Source organism: Triturus cristatus, chromosome 10 (genome assembly GCF_964204655.1).
Source record: "Triturus cristatus chromosome 10, aTriCri1.1, whole genome shotgun sequence".
Classification (NCBI taxonomy): Eukaryota; Metazoa; Chordata; class Amphibia; order Caudata; family Salamandridae; genus Triturus; species Triturus cristatus.
The window spans coordinates 733,688,804-733,708,040 of NC_140593.1; the positions used below are offsets into that span (position 1 = coordinate 733,688,804).

General features: G+C 51.7%; 1 protein-coding gene across 13 annotated transcripts in view; it reads right to left on the bottom strand.

Moving 5' to 3' along the window:
- The window catches only part of LOC146789924 (ATP-binding cassette sub-family F member 2), a 1,015,916-nt gene that overhangs the window by 200,656 nt on the left and 796,023 nt on the right, over positions 1 to 19,237 (bottom strand). For 11 of the 13 annotated variants that reach the window (XM_085628226.1, XM_085628232.1, XM_085628224.1 and 8 more), the window contains one exon: positions 4,862 to 5,065. The exons of the other annotated variants lie outside the window; for them this stretch is intronic. In XM_085628226.1, the coding sequence (XP_085484352.1) occupies positions 4,862 to 5,065 (204 nt within the window). The remainder of the gene's footprint in view (positions 1 to 4,861; positions 5,066 to 19,237) is intronic. 13 annotated transcript variants of the gene reach the window in all.

Here is a 19,237-nt window from a genome sequence, read left to right on the forward strand (position 1 = left end):
GTGGCGGAGGAGGAGGAGGAGGAGGAGGAGGAGACGGCGGGAGCTGTGGCACCGGAGGAGGAGGAGGAGGAGACGGCGGGAGCTGTGGCACCGGAGGAGGAGGAGGCGTAGAAGGCTTCTGAGGCAGCGGCTGAGGGAGAGGCTGCGGAGCTCCATCACTCCTTGCAGGAGAACCCGGACCAGCACTTTCCGGACTCCCGTCCACCCTTCTCTTCTTGGCAGGCCTGTCCCGTGCTCAAGTGAACGAGGGGGGGGGCGCCTTCTTCTCCTAGAACCACGACTGGAGATCGTAATCACCGAAGACGTGTTACCTCGTACGGCGTCTCCTCGACGTCGAACGGTGGCCCCTCGGAGAGCCTCTCGACGTCGACTGTGAGCGATGCCTCCTAGACGTCGATCCCCTTCGCCTCGACGGCGACCTGTGCCTCGACGGCGACCTGTGCCTCGACAGCGACCTGTGCCTCGACAGCGACCTGTGCCTCGACGGCGACCTGTGCCTCGACGGCGACCTGTGCCTCGACGGCGACCTGTGCCTCGACGGCGACCTGTGCCTCGACGGCGACCTGTGCCTCGACGGCGATCTCCTTCGTCTCGACGGCAGTCGCCGGTGTCTCGGCGTCTATGTCGTCGGCGTTGATCCATGAGTCGACGGCGAAGGAGACGAGCGGGGTCGCCTCGACGGCGAGCTGCGCTGTCTGCGGGGCTCGGTACGACGTCGATGGTGTGTCGACGTCTACTGTGGAATCCTCGACGGCGACCTAGTCCTAGGTCTCGCCGGCCCCTCTCGACGTCGAACGTCGAGAACGCCGAGATCCAGAGCCCTGGATCGACGGTAAACACACCGGTGCTTTACCTCTCGCCGTCGACGTCGTCGCCTTCGACGTCGAACGCGACCTAGAAGCCGGTAGGTGTCGTTTCTGCTCCTTTTTCTGCCCGGAGGTCCCTCCAGTGACTGAAGCATGGGCAGAGGAAGGGGAATGAGATCCTCCATGCCCCGAAGTCCCACCTGTCCTCTGCTTCTCCTGTCCCTGGAGGCGAATCTTCTCTCTGTCCCTCAGGGTCCTCTTGGAAAAGGTCTTGCAGATGTCACATGTAGCAGGGACATGTGAAGATAAGCAGAGGATACAGACATCATGTGGGTCCGTCTTGGCCTTTTTCATCCCACACTCAGGGCATTTATCAAATAAAGCCATGCTAAGAGTGGGCCAAACTGCACCAAATTGCAGGATGCAGTAGAGAAAGGCACTAGACGTCGAATGAACAAACTATTTTATCAAAAAACCAAAATGTAATCCAAATCTCAACCCAAAAGGGTAGAGCTCAAGTAACTTGCTTTGGCTGTGCATCCTGGGATACCGGGGGTCTCTGGAGAGTTCCTTAAAGGCACGGTATCCCTTTAGCAGACACATAATGACAGCCTATAGGGCTTGTCTGTCCACCATTTCCTCTCTATTGTTTAAAGGGATTTTGGTGAAGGGAGTGTGATACACTAAAGGAACATGTCAGGTGTGAATAAAAATGACATTTAAACTTTATTTTGGCTTTTGTGTTCACTTCAGATGAAGTGCTGGCCAGTGCAGCCATGTTGTATTAGGCTGTATTATTTTGTCTGTCTCTTAAGTGTCTTTGCAGGTTTGCAAATGCAGGACACCTTAAGAGATATTTTGATTGCTCCGGGGTCCCCGCACATGGGCGGGACTATTCATAGATTACGACTATACACAGAGATCCCCTACTACAGAAGTCTCCGTCCCTTATTTGGGGCAGCACCTCCCGTCCCTTATTTGGGGCAGCACCTCCTGTAGTGATGTCATTTTGAACTTCTGTGTTCTGATTAATTTGTTTAGGTATCGCAGGTCCAGGATGGGTCTGAGATTTCCGTCTACTTTCGGTACCACGAAGTAGTTAGAGTAGACCCCTTTGTTCCTTTCCTAGTAAGGCACTGGCTCGATGGCTCTTTTCGAGCAGCTTCAGTGTTTCCTCTCTGAGTTGAGCAAGCTCTTGACCAGAGCGTTGCCTTCTTTTTGGTTTTCTGTTTGGAGGCGTTCCCTCCAAGTCCACGCAGTAACCGTGTTGTATGACGTTCAGTATCCACTTGTCTGTGGTTATACGTTGCCATTCCTGTAGGTAGAGGCCCAGTCTTCCGCCTACCGGTGTTAGATGCTCGTAGGCGATCGGGTCTCGCCCCCCCCCGTTGTTTTTGCATTGCGCCTCACCCCTGGGGGTATGTTGGGGGTGAGCGTCCCCATGCGTGCCGAGTCACTTAGATGAGGGTTGGTCACCCCCTCATCTCCTTTGGCCACGTCCGTTTCCCCTCCCGCGAAAGGACTGGCCCGAGGCTGGTACTGCCAGTTTTGTTTTTGCTGACCTTGCTGGCCGTGACTGTCACCCTGCTGTCCTTGCTGGAACGTCTGGTGCGACGCTCCCTGCTGGTTACCCCCTCTACCGTAGGGTCTCCTAGTTGGAGTGCCTCTTCTCATCCCCCTGAACTGTAGGGCCCCCATGGACCTCGCCGTCTCGTTCTCTTTCTTCAGCTGGGTGAGCTTTTCGTCCACTGTTGCCCCGAATAGCGTTTCCCCGTTGAAAGGAGTGTTTAGTATGTTGCTCTGCACCTCCTGTTTGAATCCAGAGATTCTCAGCCAGGCCTGTCTTCGTTCGGTGATCCCTATGGCCGTCAGTCTGCTTGAAGTTTCCGCCCCGTCCAATGCAGTCTTAATGCATGAGTTGGCTATGTTTTTACCTTCTTCCACAAGGTGGGAGGCTCTTTGGCGGTACTCTTCAGGGAGGTGTTTGACCAGTTCCCCCATCTCGTCCCAGTGCTGGTACTGGTGTCGATTGAGAAGCGCATTGGAGTTCGCCATGCGCCAGTGCATTGCAGCGTTCCTTTCGACCTTCCTTCCAGTGAGGTCCATCCTCCTGCTTTCCTCATCGGGGGGTGGCCCCGAGGTCGCTAGCACGTTGGCCCTTCTCCTGGCCGTGGAAGCGATGATGGAGTCAGCAGTGACCGCTCCCTTGATGTAAGGCGGGTCCAGGGAGGAGTGCTTGTACTTCTTCTCCGTCCTGGGCGTGATGGACCGGCATGTTGCTGGTTCCTTAAAGGCCTCCTTCCCCTGGTTCATTACACTTTGGAGAATGGGAAGGAACTGGCTCCTCATCTGAATGGGGAGCAAGGTCTCGAGAAGGAAATCAGCTTTCGGTTTCTCCTCGTCTAGTTTTACCCCAAAGGCTGCTGCAGCACTCCTGACGACCATATTGTACACCCCGATGTCGTCTGGCGGCGAAGGCCTTGAAGGATACGTGTCCACGGGCTCTTCGGGATTTTCAGCGTCGATGTCTTGCCATTCCAGCTCGTGAGTGGTTGATGGCGCCGAGCCGTAGAACGACTGCTGGTAGTCTTCTTAGTCTTCGCCTTCATAGTAGGTGCCTTCTTCCTCCTCCTCAGAATCTCTCGGCAGCCCTTCGGCGTCGAATTCGTCCTGTTCCTCGATCTCGACGACGTCCGTCGACGGAGTCGTTGGAATTCTGAATTGTTTCAATTTGGCGTCGAACTCCTTCCTCCTCTTAAGGATGCTCTCCATCTCCGCCTCGAGCTTTCTCTTTTTCACCATCTCGGAGATGCTTTCGACCGCAGCTCTTTGACGGAGCTTGCGTCGACGCTGGCTTGTCTTTCTGCATCGAACGCCCCGTTTCGTGGGCTGTCCTCGACGAACTCTGCCTTTCGGTGTCCTTCGGCAGCAGGGAGTCCTTTTCGCAGGATCCGCTCGGCCTTTTGTCCATGGATCCACCCCTGGTCGTCGAAATTTTTGGCGCCGGTGCTCCTTTTGAGAACTTTGACTCAGATTTTCGAGAGTCACTCTCGGGTTTTCGAGGCCCGTTCGGGGGTTTTGAACTCGACGATTCTCTTACCTCGTCAGGCGTTTTCTTGTCGGTCTCTACGACCGTGAAGCTATTAGGTCCCTCGGCGATGTTGTCCTCATCGTCGGTGGAGAGGCCCAGATCGTAAAGCGACGGGGCCTTACCCTTGCCTTCCATGCTGAAGTTGGCTCTTCTCTGGCGTTCTCTCACCCGGAGCGTCTTCGGCGCGAAAGCTGAACAGGCGTTGCAGTCCTTGCTCAGGTGGTCGATCGGTAGGCAAAGGTTGCAGACCGGAAGCTGGTCCTTCTGCGCGAACTTGTGGTGGCAGTTAGGGCAGAATTTGAATGGTGTCTTGTCCATTGCGCTCAGAGCCTCTGAGTGCGCATCTTCGAAGGGCGTCGAAGAAAAATTCCTGAAAATTCTTCCTTCTTCGCGTCCCGGATGCAAGTTATTCCTCTCTGTGATCTCAGTAGTTCTTTCACGACGAAACTCGCGTTTTCTCCTTCTTCCTTCATTGAAATCCTGGAGCTTCTCGATGACGATCCAGACCCAACGGCGGAAAAAAGAATCTGAAGATGGCGCCCCAGAGGTGGGACTTCCGCAGGAAGCACAACGACGTCACGAGAGGTGCACCAAATGGTGGGACGTAGACGCCCACCTGGGCTACAAAAAAAAAAAAAAAAAAAAAAAAAAAACACAAAGGAAAGACTACGAATCCGGACCCAACCACCAGATTGCGGAATAATGCACAGCATAGTGAATCCAGAAAGATTCACGCTGCAAAAATACAGAACCAGCTTCCTACATGTGGAGAGCAAAATAAACACTGATCACAATTTTCATAACACCCAACATTAAAAAGGAATTATTCAAATGAGAGCCTTGCTCCTTATTTTACATGGATTTTCAAGTACAACAAATGTGGCCCAGTAAGTGACAATCTTCCGGATACCCTTAAACAGCCGCTTAGCTTAAAACACATGCCAAACAAAAGCCAATTAGGTACCTGTTGAATAAGTCTAAAGTCGTGGCTAACTAGCATCATGCCTCCCTCAAAGTCGTTGATTGCATCAGCAAGAGCATCAATTGTCTCAATATCCAGGTGATTGGTCGGTTCATCCAAGAAGAGCAAATGAGGATTCTGCCAGGCAAGCCACGCAAGACAGACACGGCACTTCTGTCCATCTGAGAGATTACGGATGGGACTGACCTGAAATAGACGTAAGAGTAATTACAACCAAGGTAGGTAATAGTAAACACTGAATAGATCAGTAGCAAGGGTGTAAAGGAATATGCTACTTACCAGTATGCATCTGTTCTTGGCATGTAGAGCTGCAGATCTACACACTGTGCATAGATCGCCATCTGGTGTTGGGCCAGGATGTTTGCAGTTGTCTTACCTCTTGGAAAGTCTTTGGAAGTCACAAGGTATGGGACTCCTCCTTTGGATCATACTGCGCATGGGCTTTGGCTCCATCCTCCGATTGTTTTTCGCGAGCAGGGAAATGATGGAGCGTAGCAATAAGCAGTAAAGATGCCCATGTGTGCTGTATCTAAATAAGATAAACTGGAACAGATAAAAGGTAGCCGGGGAGGCGTGTGTAGATCTGCAGCTCTACATGCCAAGAAAAGATGCATACTGGTAAGTAGCATATCCGTTCGAGGCATATGAGCTGCAGATTATACACTTAGCATAGACTATATAGCAGTACCCAACCCTAGCGGCGACCACCGGCATCCGCTGCAGTTGTTTGGAACAGTGTTTTCAGGACAGCCTGGCCCACACCAACTTGTTGCTTGGTTTGCACATCTGCACAGTAATGTTTTCTGAAAGTGTGCGGTGTTGACCATGTGGCTGCTTTGCAGATGTCATCTAATGGTATGTTCCCTAAACAGGCCATAGAAGCCCCTATCTTTCTTGTAGAGTGGGCTTTAGGAGGAACGGATAGCGTTCGTTTTGCTTTTTGTTAGCAAATCTGTATGCATTTGACAATCCACCGAGCTATCCCTGCTTTAGAAATAGGGTTGCCTTTATGTGGTGGAGAGAGAGACAAATAGCGGTTTGGTTTTTCTGAAAGGTTGTGTTCTTTGGATGTAGTAAAGTAAGGCCCTTTTAACATCCAATGTGTGTAAAGCTCTTTCCGCAACTGTTTGAGGTTGCGAGAAAAAGACTGGTAATTCTACCGATTGGTTTAGATGGAAGGGAGAAATGACTTTGGGTAGGAATTTGGGGTTGGTGCGGAGTACCACCTTGTTCTGATGCATTTGGAGAAAGGGTTCCTGTATAGAGAGTGCTTGTATTTCACTAACCCTTCTAAGGGAAGTGATGGCCACTAGAAAAGCTGTTTTCCATGTGAGAAATTGCAGCTCACATTTGTGTAGTGGTTCAAAGGGCGGTCCCATTAGCCTTGTGAGAACTATATTTAGGTTCCAGACAGGTGAGGGTGGTACCCTGGGTGGAATTACCCTTTTGAGGCCTTCCATAAAGGCTTTGATAGCAGGTACTTTGAAAAGTGATAGGTGCTGCCTGTTTTGTAAGAAAGCAGCAATTGCTGCGAGGTGTAACCATATGGATGTATATGCCAGGTTATACCTTTGTAGATGGAGTAAGTAGCATATGATGTGCTGTTTGGACACATTTAGAGGATCGATTGTGTTATGGCAGTAAACAACAAATCTTTTCCATTTGGCAGCATAGCAGGCCCTAGTAGTAGGGCGTCTAGCTTGTCTGATAATATTCATGCAATCAGGGGGAAGGTTAAGGTATCCGAATTCTAGGACTTCAGGAGCCAGATCGCAAGGTTGAGCTGAGCTGGGTCCGGGTGCCTGATCTCTCCATGGTTCTGGGTTAGGAGGCATGGCGAGAGGTGTAGCTTTTGGTGTGGTACTACCGAGAGTTCCAGTAGTGTGGTGTACCACGGTTGTCTGGCCCATGTTGGAGCTATCAGGATGAGTGTGAGGGAATGCTGTTGTAGCTTTCGCACCACTAATGGAATTAGCGGGAGAGGTGGAAAAGCGTACGCAAATTTGCCTGACCAGTTCATCCATATCGCATTGCCTTTGGACAATGGGTGTGGATATCTGGCGGCGAAGCTTGGGCATTTTTTGATCTCATGGGTGGCGAACATATCTATGTGAGGATGCCCCCATTTCTGAAAGTACGGTTGAAGAACGTGCGGGTGAAGTTCCCATTCGTGGATTTGTTGCGTCTGTCTGCTGAGCAGATCTGCCATGGTGTTTTGTACTCCTGGGACGTGTTGGGCTAGGAGAAAGATTTTTTGTGGAATTGCCCATATGCTCTGTGCTAGTTGAGAGAGCTGTGGAGAGTGTGTGTGCCCCCCTGTTTTTGAATGTAGTACATGGCAGTCATGTTGTCTGTGCGAATGAGGACTGCCTTGCCTGAAATCTGCGTTTGGAAGGATTTTAGGGCTAGAAAGATTGCTAGTAACTCCAAATGGTTGATGTGGAGTAACTTCTGTTGTGGCGTCCATGTGCCCTGCACTGTGAGATGTAACAGATGGGCTCCCCAGCCGGAGAGCGATGCGTCTGTGGTTAGGATTATTTGTGGAATGGGTCCAGGAACGGTCGACCTTTGGAAAGGTTTGTGGTGTTCCACCACTGCAGAGAGCGATGGGTGCGACCGCCCACCAACACCAGATCTGTCAGTTGCCCCTGGGCCTGGTTCCACTGGCGTGCTAAGCACTCTTGGAGTGGACGCATCTGGAGTCTTGCATAAGGCACTATGAAAATGCAGGAGGCCATCATCCCCATGAGTTTCATAAACACTCTTGCTGGTAGAGAGTGGTGAGGTAGAAATGTTTGCCTTAGAACTTGTATTTTTGCAATCCTGGCAGGATTGGGATAGGCTATGGCTCTTGGTGTCTATGGTGGCACCGAGGTATTGCTTTGTGTGTGAAGGTATCAAGTGAGACTTTTGGTGGTTCACTGTGAAACCTAGTTGGTGAAGCAGGTGTAGTGTAGCGGCGGTGTGGTGCACACATTGGTCGTAGGATGTGGCTTTTATTTGCCAGTCGTCCAAATATGGGAAGACGTGAATGTGTTTTCTTCTGAGGTGTGCCGCCACTACTGCTAGGCACTTGGTGAATACTCTTGGTGCCGTGGTGACCCCAAACGGGAGCACCTTGAACTGATAGTGCTGTCCGTCCACCACAAATCTGAGGTACTTTCTGTGAGCATGGTGTACCGGAATATGAAAGTATGCGTCTTTCAAGTCCTGTGTGGTGAGAAAGTCGTTCTGGGAGAGGCGCGGAAGAACCTGTTGAAGGGTTACCATGTGAAAATGGTTTGATTGTAAGCGTTTAGGGGCCTGAGATCTAGAATGGGTCGTAGGGTCTCGTCTGTTTTTGGAATCAGAAAGTACAGGGAGTAGACCCCTAAATTTTGCTGATTGATGGGGACTTGCTCTATGGCTTGTTTTTGCAGGAGGGAGATTACTTCCTGTTTTAGTAATACGGCATGTTCTTGTGACATTGGGCGTTGCCTGGGTGGAATGTTTGGGGGGATAGATGTTAATTCTAGGCAGTACCCTGAATGAATAATTTGGGTCACCCATTTGTCTGAGGTGATGGTCTCCCAGACGTGAAGGAAATTTTGTATTCTGCCCCCGACCGGAGTGGGATGGTCTGGGGGGAGCGGGGGAAAGTCATTGGGCAGGAGGTGTGGCAGAGCGGGTGGTATTTGTTTTGCCTCTGCCTTTATTATTATTTCCTCTATAGCCGCCTCTTTGATAACCCTTTGTGGACTGAGAAGGGGATTTATAGGAAGTGGAGGCGTTATCTGAGGAGTAGCCTCTTCCCGTACCTCGAAAGGAGGAGCGGCGAAAGGAGCGTCTAGGAGTTTGTGATTGTAGGGCTCCCATAGATTTCGCCGTATCGGTGTCCTTCATCTTCTAGAGGGCTTCATCAACTTTTGGCCCAAATAAATGTTGTTCATCAAATGGGTGGTTTAATATGGAGGCTTGCACCTCAGGTTTAAGCCCTGAAACCCGTAGCCATGCGTGGCGATGGCGGAGGACACTGGTGTTTATGGCCCTGGAGGCCGTGTCAGCCGCATCTAGGGCACAGCGAATAGAGGTATTGGTTATGATTTTTCCCTCTTGAATCAATTCATTAGCCCTATTTTTGTATTTTTCAGGGAGATGGTGCATGATGGTTTCTAGCTCATCATAATGCGCCCTGTCGTATCTGGCCAATAGCGCTTGCGTGTTGGCGATACGCCATATGTTGGCAGCTTGTGACGCAGTGCGCTTCCCTGATGCTTCCAGGAGCTTGGACTCTTTGTCAGGTGGTGGTGCTTCACCTGACGCCTGAGAATTTGATCTCTTCCTAGCTGTAGACACCACTAAGGAATCTAGTGGTGCAGGACCTTTAATGTATGTAGGGTCTGTGGGGGCGGCTTTATATTTTTTCTCTATACGTGGGTTTAGGACCCTAGCTCTAACTGGGTCTTTAAAAACCTCTGGTGCATGTTTGATCACTCCTTTCAGCATAGTTAGTATAGCTGTAGACCTATGTGCAGTATCGAAGGTGTCTAAGAGAAAATCTTCGTCTACTGTGTCAGTGTGTAGTTGTACCCCGTGATAATGTGCCGCCCTCTGTAGTAGGTGGTGAAAACCTAACGAGTCCTCTGGTGGGGATGGCCTGGATGGATAAAGGTCATCCTGTGGGACATCTGGGATGTCAGGATTGTGATAGTCATCCCAGGGGTCTGGGGATCCAGTAGGGGTGGGGTCTTGTGGCACATCTGCTGGATCATAGTAGGGGTCCCCCTGATCATCGTGGTCTGGAGACAGAGTCGGAGAGCGATGAGGCAAGGGTGGAGAAGCCGGAGGCGAGGAGGGTGGAGGAGGTAGAGGCGGAGGCGGAGGAGGTGGGGAAGGCACTCTAAAAGGGGAAGTAGCAGTGTCTTTCCTCTTTGGAGGTGGAGGTGGAGCTGGTTTGTCCAAGTGTCTCTTTTTTGCAGACAGCATTAAATGTCCAGTTTTTGGATCCTTAGTAAGTGTCTTTTGCAGAGAATCCAGTGTGAATAGCTCTTGCGGCACAGGCTGTTAGGTCGGCGCCGAGGTTTTCGGAGCGACGGCTTTTTAGATTTGTCTGTGCCGTGCTTTTTCGGGACCTCCGACTTTCTGCTGGGTGCCGAGAGAGGCTTCGGCGTGGGAGTGTCGGTGCCGATGGCCGTATGCTGTTTGGTCGGCACCGAGGGGACGGGTTTCGTCACCGATGGCTTTGGTGCCGAACCGGGTGTGGAGGTGGAGGCCGATGTTGTATTCGGTGCCGAATGGTGTTTGTCGGCACCACTGGACGGCTGGCTCGAGCCCGAGCTGCCGGAAGGCTTAGTAGGCTTCTTTACCGGGCCCGAAGGTGGGGTGTTAGAAGCAATGTTCTTGGGTTTGCCTAGGCAAAGGCGTGACCGAAGCCTTTTTGGGTATCGGCGCGGGTGTGGGAGGGGGTACAGTACTCACGGCCCTCTGCGCCGGGGTGATGTCCTCCACATCGGAGTCGTCGGCCTCGGAAGAACTGACGAGGTCGTCATCGTCTTCTTGGATGTGCTGCGGTCCCGGAGCTTCAACGTCGTCCCCGAAGATGTCGAGTGGAACGGTGGTCGAGGAGTGCGCCATGTTGCGTCTTGCCCTGCGATCTCTGATAGTCTTTTTCGATCGAAAAGACTTGCAGGCGGGACAGTCTCGAGCCTCGTGTTCAGGGGAGAGGCAGAGGTTGCACACCTCATGAAGATCGGTGTGGGGAAATTTAGACCCACATCGAGGGCACTTCTTGAAGGGAGTTCTTTCCATCAGCCGAGACCGGAGCCGGGATAGGCCCGAAGGCCGCCGTCAACGACTGGAATCGAAGAAGTGCCGAAGAGAAAGTGATTAAGCTGATTTGTGATCTGAAGAATCTATGAGCGAGGATTGAACGTGGATCGTCGAACTGGAAAGTTCGGAACCGGAGCGCGAAGTATTACATCCGAGCCCGATGGCGGAAAAAAAACAATCTGAGGATGGAGCCGAAGCCCATGCGCAATACCAAAGGAGGAGTCACCGACCTCGCGACTTCCAAAGACTTTCCAAGAGGAAAAACAAACTGCAAACATCCGGGCCCAACACCAGATGGCGATCTTTGCTAAGTGTATAATCTGCAGCTCATATGCCTCGAACACAATGTTTTGAGTACAGCCTGGCCCACACTAGCTTGTTGCTTAGTTTGCACATCTACACAATAGTGTTTAGTGAAAGTGTGCGGTGTAGACCATGTAGCTGCTTTGCAGATAACTAAGGGGATGTTCCATAAGAATGCCATGGAAGCCCCTATCTTACGTGCAGAGTGGGCTTTAGGGGGAACAGATAGCGTTCGTTTTGCTTTGTGGTAGCAAATCTGTATGCATTTAACAATCCACCTAGCTATCCCAGATTTGGAGATGGGGTTGCCTTTGTGTGGTGGTGATAGACACAAACAGTTGTTTGGTCTTACGAAAGGGTTGTGTTCTCTCGATGTAGTAGAGTAAGGCTCGTTTGACATCTAATGTGTGGAGAGCTCTTTCTGCAATGGTCTGTGGCTGCGAGAAGAATACGGGTAGTTCCACAGATTGGTTTAGGTGAAAGGGAGAAATGACTTTAGGGAGGAATTTTGGATTGGTGCGAAGAACAACCTTATGGTGCATTTGCAGAAAGGGTTCTTGAATGGTGAGTGCTTGTATCTCACTGACCCTTCTGAGGGAAGTGATGGCTACAAGAAAAGCAGATTTCGATGTCAGGAATTGAAGTTCACATTTATGCAGAGGTTCAAAGGGAGGCCCATTAGTCTTGTGAGAACGATGTTTAGGTTCCACACAGGTTAGGGTGGTACTCTGGAGGGAATTATTCTTTTGAGGCCTTCCATGAAGGCTTTTATGGCAAGTACTCTAAAGAGTGATGGATGTTGCCTGTTTTGTAGATAAGCTGCTATGGCTGCAAGGTGCAGTCTAATAGACGTGTAGGCTAGATTGCATCTTTGTAGGTGTAGTAAATAGCCTATGATGTGGTGAATGAACACATCTTGGGGATTGAAGTTATTGTTGTGACAATAGATCCCAAAACGTTTCTACTTGGCTGCGTAGCAAGCTCTAGTGGTAGGTCGTCTAGCTTCTCTAATGACGTTCATACAGTCTGGGGGAAGATTTAGATAACCGAATTCTAGGATTTCTGGAGCCAGATCGCAAGGTTGAGCTGAGCTGGGTCTGGGTGCCTGATCTCTCCATGGTTCTGGGTTAAGAGGCGTGGAGAGTGGTGTAACTTTAGGTGCGGTACTACAGACAGTTCCAGCAGTGTGGTGTATCACAGTTGTCTGGCCCAAGTTGGAGCTACTAGGATGAGAGTGAGGGAGTGTAGTTGTAGTTTGCGCACCACTAATGGAATGAGTGGGAGAGGCGGAAAAGCATACGCAAATTTGCCTGACCAGTTCATCCATATCGCATTGCCTTTGGACAATGGGTGTGTGTTAGAAATGGGATTTCTGGTTGGCTAAGGCTTGCGCCAAAGCCAGGCAGAAATCCCATTTCTAACATTGGTGATCAGCGGTGGGATTAGGACTTGCGTTTGCGCAGTACCACAGCGACGACTGGCTGCACTACAAAACTCTGCATTTTAGATTATCACGTGTTTGGGGATTATTGATCTGAGTTTTATTTCTAATTCTTCTCCTAAAAAAAAGTGTCATATTTTGAATTGTGTACTCTTGCTTCAGCCCAGACACCTAGGTCCCTTGTGTTGCACGTGTCCCTGAGCGCCCTGACAAAATGGAGTCTGCTTTTAATTTCTGTGGTCTGTTTAGATACAGTATGGGGGAGTTGGTTGAGTTTTGTGAGGAGAGACATATAGCAGTGAGTGTGTCAGACTCCCAGTCAAAACTTAGGGAAAACCTGATCCAATGGCAGAAGGAGGAATGGGAACGTGACCGCAGTGAGGAGAGGGCCCGGGCCGCATGCCAAGAGGGTGGTGGGTCTGAGGGGAGCCCTGAGGAGTCTGAGTTGGAGGAAGAAAGTGACAGGACAGGGACACCAGTAGATAGTGAAGACCCCATAGATAGGGAGTCCCTTGCTGGGTCCAGTGTCAGGGGCAGCGCCCCATCCCTTTTCCTATCCCCAGAGGAGTGGGTAGATAGGAGGGATGAAAGGGAGCATCAGCTGGCTTTGGAGAAGCTCAGGTTAGAGCATGCCAAGGAGATAGCGCAGCTGAATGTGGAGGAGAAAAAGTTTGAGACAAGAGGGTCTTAGCGCAGGAGAGGATGGCGGAGGCTGAGAGGGCCTTCGCCAGGGAGAAATTAGCTCACGAGGGTAGAATATCCCCTAAGTGCAGTTGTGGTTTTCTGGATTCACCAGTAAGGGTGGGATCCAGTGGTGGCAGCAATATAGAGTCCAGTGCAGAGAGTCCCATTCCCAGAGTATGGTACCTGTTTCCCAAGAAGGAGTATAGGTTGAAATTCAGGGGCAGTAGGAAACTGTCTCACCAGTCTTGGGAGGAGTTTGTGGAGGAATGTAATGATGCACTGGTCAATTGGGTAAAGCTTGACCCGGAACATGACTTTGGTGAACTGCTCAATATGATTCTCAAAGAGCAAATGCTCAGTATTGGTTGTTGGCCGGAGTTGCGCCAACACCTGTTGAGGTTGGAGGCCTGTGATCCTTGGGAGCTTGCAGAAGAAGCAGACCGTTGGGAAAGTGCCCAAGGTGCTGATGAGGCATGGGAGAGTACTTCAAACAGTAGTGGCTCAGGTATCTTCCCGCCCAGTATCGGGGAAGAGGCTCAGAGTAGCCCAGCTAGGTCCCAAAGTAGTGAGAGGGGTGTAGGGGCTCACGACCTATCTCAGTGGAGTAGGAGTGAGTGTGCATCTCAGAGCCTGGATGGTTTCTTCAGGGAACACCAGGTTGGGGGCCTAGGCTGTCCTGTTAGTCCATTTGAGGAGGATCACCTAGTGTATGGAGAACCTGGAGCATCTGTAAGTAGAGCTCCAGTGGCTCTGGTGTCTAGCAGTGCCGCTCCAGTAGGGAGGGTACAGATGTCCAGCGAGAGGGGTGGCATGGGGCTGTGTTCCCAAGTGGAGGAGCCAGTGGGTCAGGGACCAGCCGGGAGGGCTGAGTCTCCTAGAGGTGACCATGGTGACCACACGTCTGTCCTGGGGGATCTTCACGCACTGTCAGGTGGACAGGGGACGGGAGATCTGCGCCAGGCAGACTGTTACGCAACATATGAGGCATATGTTACCCTCGGGGGATGGTGTGTAAGTCCCCAGAAGTCCTGGAGTGCCAGGCAAGTACTCAGTCAAAGGGTTTAGACCAATGGTTGGGAGGCCAGGTTCTGGATCAGCCTGACCTGGAGGGAAGGACGACTGTAAGCAGTGTCCTGACCGATGTAGCTGATGGGGACACCACTCCAGTTGGGAGGGTGCCGGACTCTGGAAGGGGGTGCAGAGGGAGGGTGTTCTCGCCTCTGACCCCGGTGCAACCTGAGGGGTTAAACCCTCGGTTGGGAGACCAGTTCTTGGAAAGAGGTCCTGAGCTGGTGGGTGAATTGTGTTACAAGGTCGCCTCTCAGAGGAAGAGAGAGCGGACCCCTAGAAGAAGAGGTAGGGGGAGGAGAGCCTCGCCCGTTACTTGTGTTCAGCTTGAGGGTGCAGACCCTAGGCTGGAGGATCAGTGGCAGTCTAGAACTGCCATGATGAGAGGTAGAGTGGAGAATGGTTACTATGTGCCAGGGGTTACTACCCCCCACTCTGTGGACAGGCAAGGGCCAGTGGCATCTGGATGGCCTAGGGCCTGGTCCTGGCCGCGGACAGCTGAGGAGTACCAGTGGGGTAGCCCAGTTGGTCCGCAGAGCTTTTACCGAGGGAACCACATGGGTTCAGAGTGGCGTAAAACAGGAGGGTGTCCCTGCCGTTGCGGGCCCGCGTATGTGTTCTATCGCCCAAAGCAGGGAAGCCCATCACGGTGGTGATTGGTCTCCCCTGCATATTGGCTGGAAGGGGGTTGTGTTGGACTTGGCCCTTCTGGCAGGTTCACCCCTAAAACTTTTTGCCTTTTAATGTGACCTGATGTTAGTTGTTTTAGGCCTCTAGGCACTTTAACACTGTGTCCCCGTGTAAAGTGCGTGCGCTCTGTGTTACATTTAGTGAGACTGGCCTGCCCTCCCATAGGAATGCATGGGGGATGTGTGTGTCCATGGTAATTCCTGATGTGAGAGGAGTGCAGGGTCAAGTTTAGTATGTGCGAACTCGTAAGAATAATTGCTGCGCAATGATGTGCGTGGATTTATTATAACTATAGGAGAAGTGCCACTTCTAGAAGTTGGCCCTTCTGTGTGCGGTGTGTCTGCCTGCCTGATGTGGAGTGCATGTCTGGCTTGTGATTGACAGGTGCTGATGGGGTGGGGAATTCCAGGAGCCAGGGTGAGTCTGCCCGGTGGTGAATAGGGAGATCAGCAGCTAGATGGGAGGGAGGAGTACACCTGGGACCTGAATAGGGCTGGGATTTCCCTCCACAATGCTGGCTCCACCCCCTGTGGTGCGTCCGATGTCCCTGGCCTGTCCTGCGAATAGGGAGAGGGGCTGAGCAAAACAAAGTGCTCAGGAACCAGTTGCATCTGGTTCGCCCCTTCCCTGCACCTTGGTGACAAAGGAAAGCTGTGTATAAAAGAAGGGGCTGTGACCCCATGTAAAATGCTCTGTTGTGCTCGTGTTCTTGAGGGGACATTCTGCCAGGAGGAACCGCCGCGGGACCCAGCTGCTGTTTCCTGTGGGTCCCTGTGTGCTGGCCTGCCTGGCTGGCTGTGCCTTGCTGGGGTCTCCCCAGCACCAAAGATCCTCTGATTCGGTCTTCCTGGGGACCTTGTGGAACCTAGCACCTGGGAGCGCTTTTGTGCAGACTTGGAGGAGCAGCGCTTCAGTTTTCACTGCAGCACGGAGCTGCGAGCATTTTGAAAAGGGGATTCATCCGCTTTTGGTGTTTATTTTAATAGCTGGTGCCTTTAATTAATAGCGGGTGCCCACCCCGCGTTTTTGCAGCCTCTGGTGCCCTTAATTTATAGCGGGTGCCCACCCCGCGTTTTTGCCGCTGAACGGGAGCCTACCCCGTATTGCCTGCGAAGAATCACCACCGCGACCCGGGTGTGGAACACGAGACAGGAAGTCAGGCAACCCGCGCCGAGACGCGGGCGGGGCCAGACCATGAAGAAACAGGAAGCAGACGGGAGCCTACCCCACGCTCCTGTGTATGCCGCAAAGACCAAGCAAGAGCCGGGCGGGAGTCTTCCCCGTGCTCCGGGTCGGCTACAAGTAGTGCAGCAGTTTGCCAGCTGAGGCGGTAGGGCGAACAAGAAGCCGGCGTCTTCCACCGGGGCTCCCGAGAGCGAGGGAGAGCCACGTGTTACCAGCAGAAGTGAGGCGGAGGTGTTGCGGGCCGAGAGGGGCTCCCGTGGTGTCGAGGGAACCCCGTGAACCCAGAGCAGCCCAGGACGTCCGGAGCCTTGCAGGCTACTTGCAGAAGTCCCGGTCCCAAGTGAGGGACCGGGTGAAAAACCGCCTCCCCGAGGAGCAGACTGGAGTCCCTGGACTGCCGGTGAGTGGGGACGGAGGTGGGAGGTTGGCTTGTGCTCCCAAGGTCTCTTTGGGGGGTCAGCTATCCCCTGTGTAAGGCCAAATTCCTCAGTGGCGCCGCCGTAGTGGGCCACAGCACCGAGGGGCCACCAGCATTTTCAGAGTCCCAAGGCGGGACTCCAACGTGCACCTGGTTGGTGCTGGCATTTCTCCCAGCTGCCCGGTCCGCCAGTGGGCAGCTGCAACGGTTGTGTGCAATTATAGGAACAAAGTAAGGGTTCCCAAGGCACCGTAGGGTCAAGGCATTTCCCCCAGCTGCCCCGTGTGATAGAGGGCAGCTGCAACGTGGCGAAGCTCTGTTAGAGGGCACAGTGAATGACAGGGCCCATCTTTTGATTCTACAGCTGCCCAGCAAGTAGTGGGCAGCTGCCACGTTTAGGCCTGATCTTTTGCCTTGCTGTTTCTGCTGCGTGCACAGCCAGCCTTGACATTTTGGACAAAGGGCGTTTAAGCCCCCGAGAGGCCAAGTTGGCCTGGGGACAGTTTTTCTGTGTTGTGCCCTCACCTAGGGTACATGGTTATTTCTACATGTGTACTTTTGCGTAATGTGAATTGCCTTTATGCTTATTTCTATTTCTAAATGTATCTATGCTTAGGAGATTGTTTTCCTAGTATAGGTTATGCTAGTGAGTTCATGGTTCCCTGCGTGATATATGCCTAAGGTGTTTAGGATTGCTTAGGGTGTACTTACCTTTTACCAGTGGTTACTGGTTGTGTTCTACAATAATTATTTGGTGCTACAATTATTCTATTTCTACAAAGTGCTAGATCTACCAAGTGCTTATTTCGGACAGTGGTCCAGGTGGCCCTGTCCTGTGTGAATAGTCCCCTGTAAATTTTGCCCAGTGCCAGTTGGCACAGTGTAAATTGTGTGATTATCAAATGTGTTTTGGTATAATACAAAGGCTATTTTTATATATAACCTTGTGTGGAGTTTCTTTTGTGGTGGGCCTAGGGTGTTGTTGCTGTGTGCGCGCACAAACGCTTTACACATTGCCTCCGGGATAAGCCTGACTGCTCGTGCCAAGCTACCAAGGGGTTGAGCAGGGGTTATCTTTGGCGTGTAACTCCCCAGCCCTGACTTAAAATGGTGGTTTCTATCTGGCTTTGGCGCAAGCCTTAGCCAACCAGAGATCCCATTTCTAACAGTGCGGCTACCTGGCGGCGAAGCTTGGGCATTTGGCGTTTTCGTGGGTGGCGAAGAGGTCTATCTGTGGATGCCCCCACATTTGAAAGTACGGGTGAAGAACTTGTGGATGGAGTTCCCACTCGTGGATCTGTTGTGTTTGTCTGTTCAACAGATCGGCCATAGTGTTTTGGACTCCTGGGACATGTTGGGCTAGGAGAAAGATTTTTTGGGGTATGGCCCATCTCCATATGCTCTGTGCTAGCTGAGAGAGCTGCGGAGAGTGTGTGCTCCCTTGTTTTTGTATATAGTACATGGCTGTTATGTCCTCCGTGCGGACTAGGATGGCCATGCCTGATATTTCTGTTTCAGAGGCCTTTAGGGCTAAGAATATGGCTAGTAACTCCAGGTGGTTGATGTGGAGTAACTTTTGTTGAGGTATCCACCTGCCCTGCATGGTGTGGTGTAGTAGGTGAGCTCCCCAGCCGGAGAGCGATGCGTCCGCTGTCGGTACTATCTGAGGAACCGGTTCCAGGAACGGTCACCCTTTGGAAAGGTTTTTGGTGGTCCACCACTGCAGAGCGATGGGCACGACAGTCTACCAACACCAGATAAGGTCAATTGACCCTGGGCCTGGTTCCATTGGCGCGCTAAGCACTGGCGCATCTGCAGTCTTGCATGAGGTACTATGAAGATGCAAGAGGCCATCATTCCTATTAGTTGCATGAACACTCGAGCTGGAAGTGTGTGTTCCGGTTGAAATTTGGCGCGTAGAGCCTGAATGCTTGCTATCCTGACAGGACTGGGGTAGGCTAGCACTTTTGAGGTGTCTATAGTGGCACCGAGGTATTGTTTTACGTGGGACGGTTGCAGATGGGACTTCGTGTGGTTTACTGTGAAGCCCAATTCGTGAAGTAGCTGTTTAGTGGCGTGAGTGTGTTGTACACACTGGTTGTACGAGCTGGCTTTTATTAGCCAGTTGTCTAGGTATGGGAAGACGTGGATGTGTTGTCTCCGCAGGTGTGCTGCCACTACCGCTAGGCACTTGGTAAACACTCACGGTGCTGTGGTGACTCCGAATGGGAGCACTTTGAATTGATAGTGTTGACCGTCCACTACAAACCTGAGAAACTGTGAGCTTTGTGAACGGGAATGTGGAAATTGGCATCCTTGAGGTCTAGGGTGGCAAGGAAGTCGTTTTGGGAGAGCAGGTGGAAGTACCTGCTGGAGTGTGACCATGTGGAAATGGTCTAAGTGTATATAGTGAGTTAGGGGTCTGAGGTCCAGGATGGGTCTTAGAGTATCGTCCCTTTTTGGTATGAGAAAATATAGGGAGTAAACTCCCATATTTTGTTGGTGGGCAGGAACTAGTTCTATCGCACTCTTTTGTAGGAGGGAGATTACCTCCTGCTTTAGAAGTGACAAATGTTCCTGTGACATTGGGCGTTCTTTGGGTGGAATGTTTGGGGGGGTGTAAATGTTAGTTCGAGGAAGAAGCCTGACCGAATTATCTGTGTTACCCATTTGTCTGAGGTGATAGTAGTCCAGACAGGAAGAAAACAGTGGATTCTGCCCCCGACTGGAGTAGGATGGTCTGGGGGGAGTGGAGGGAAGT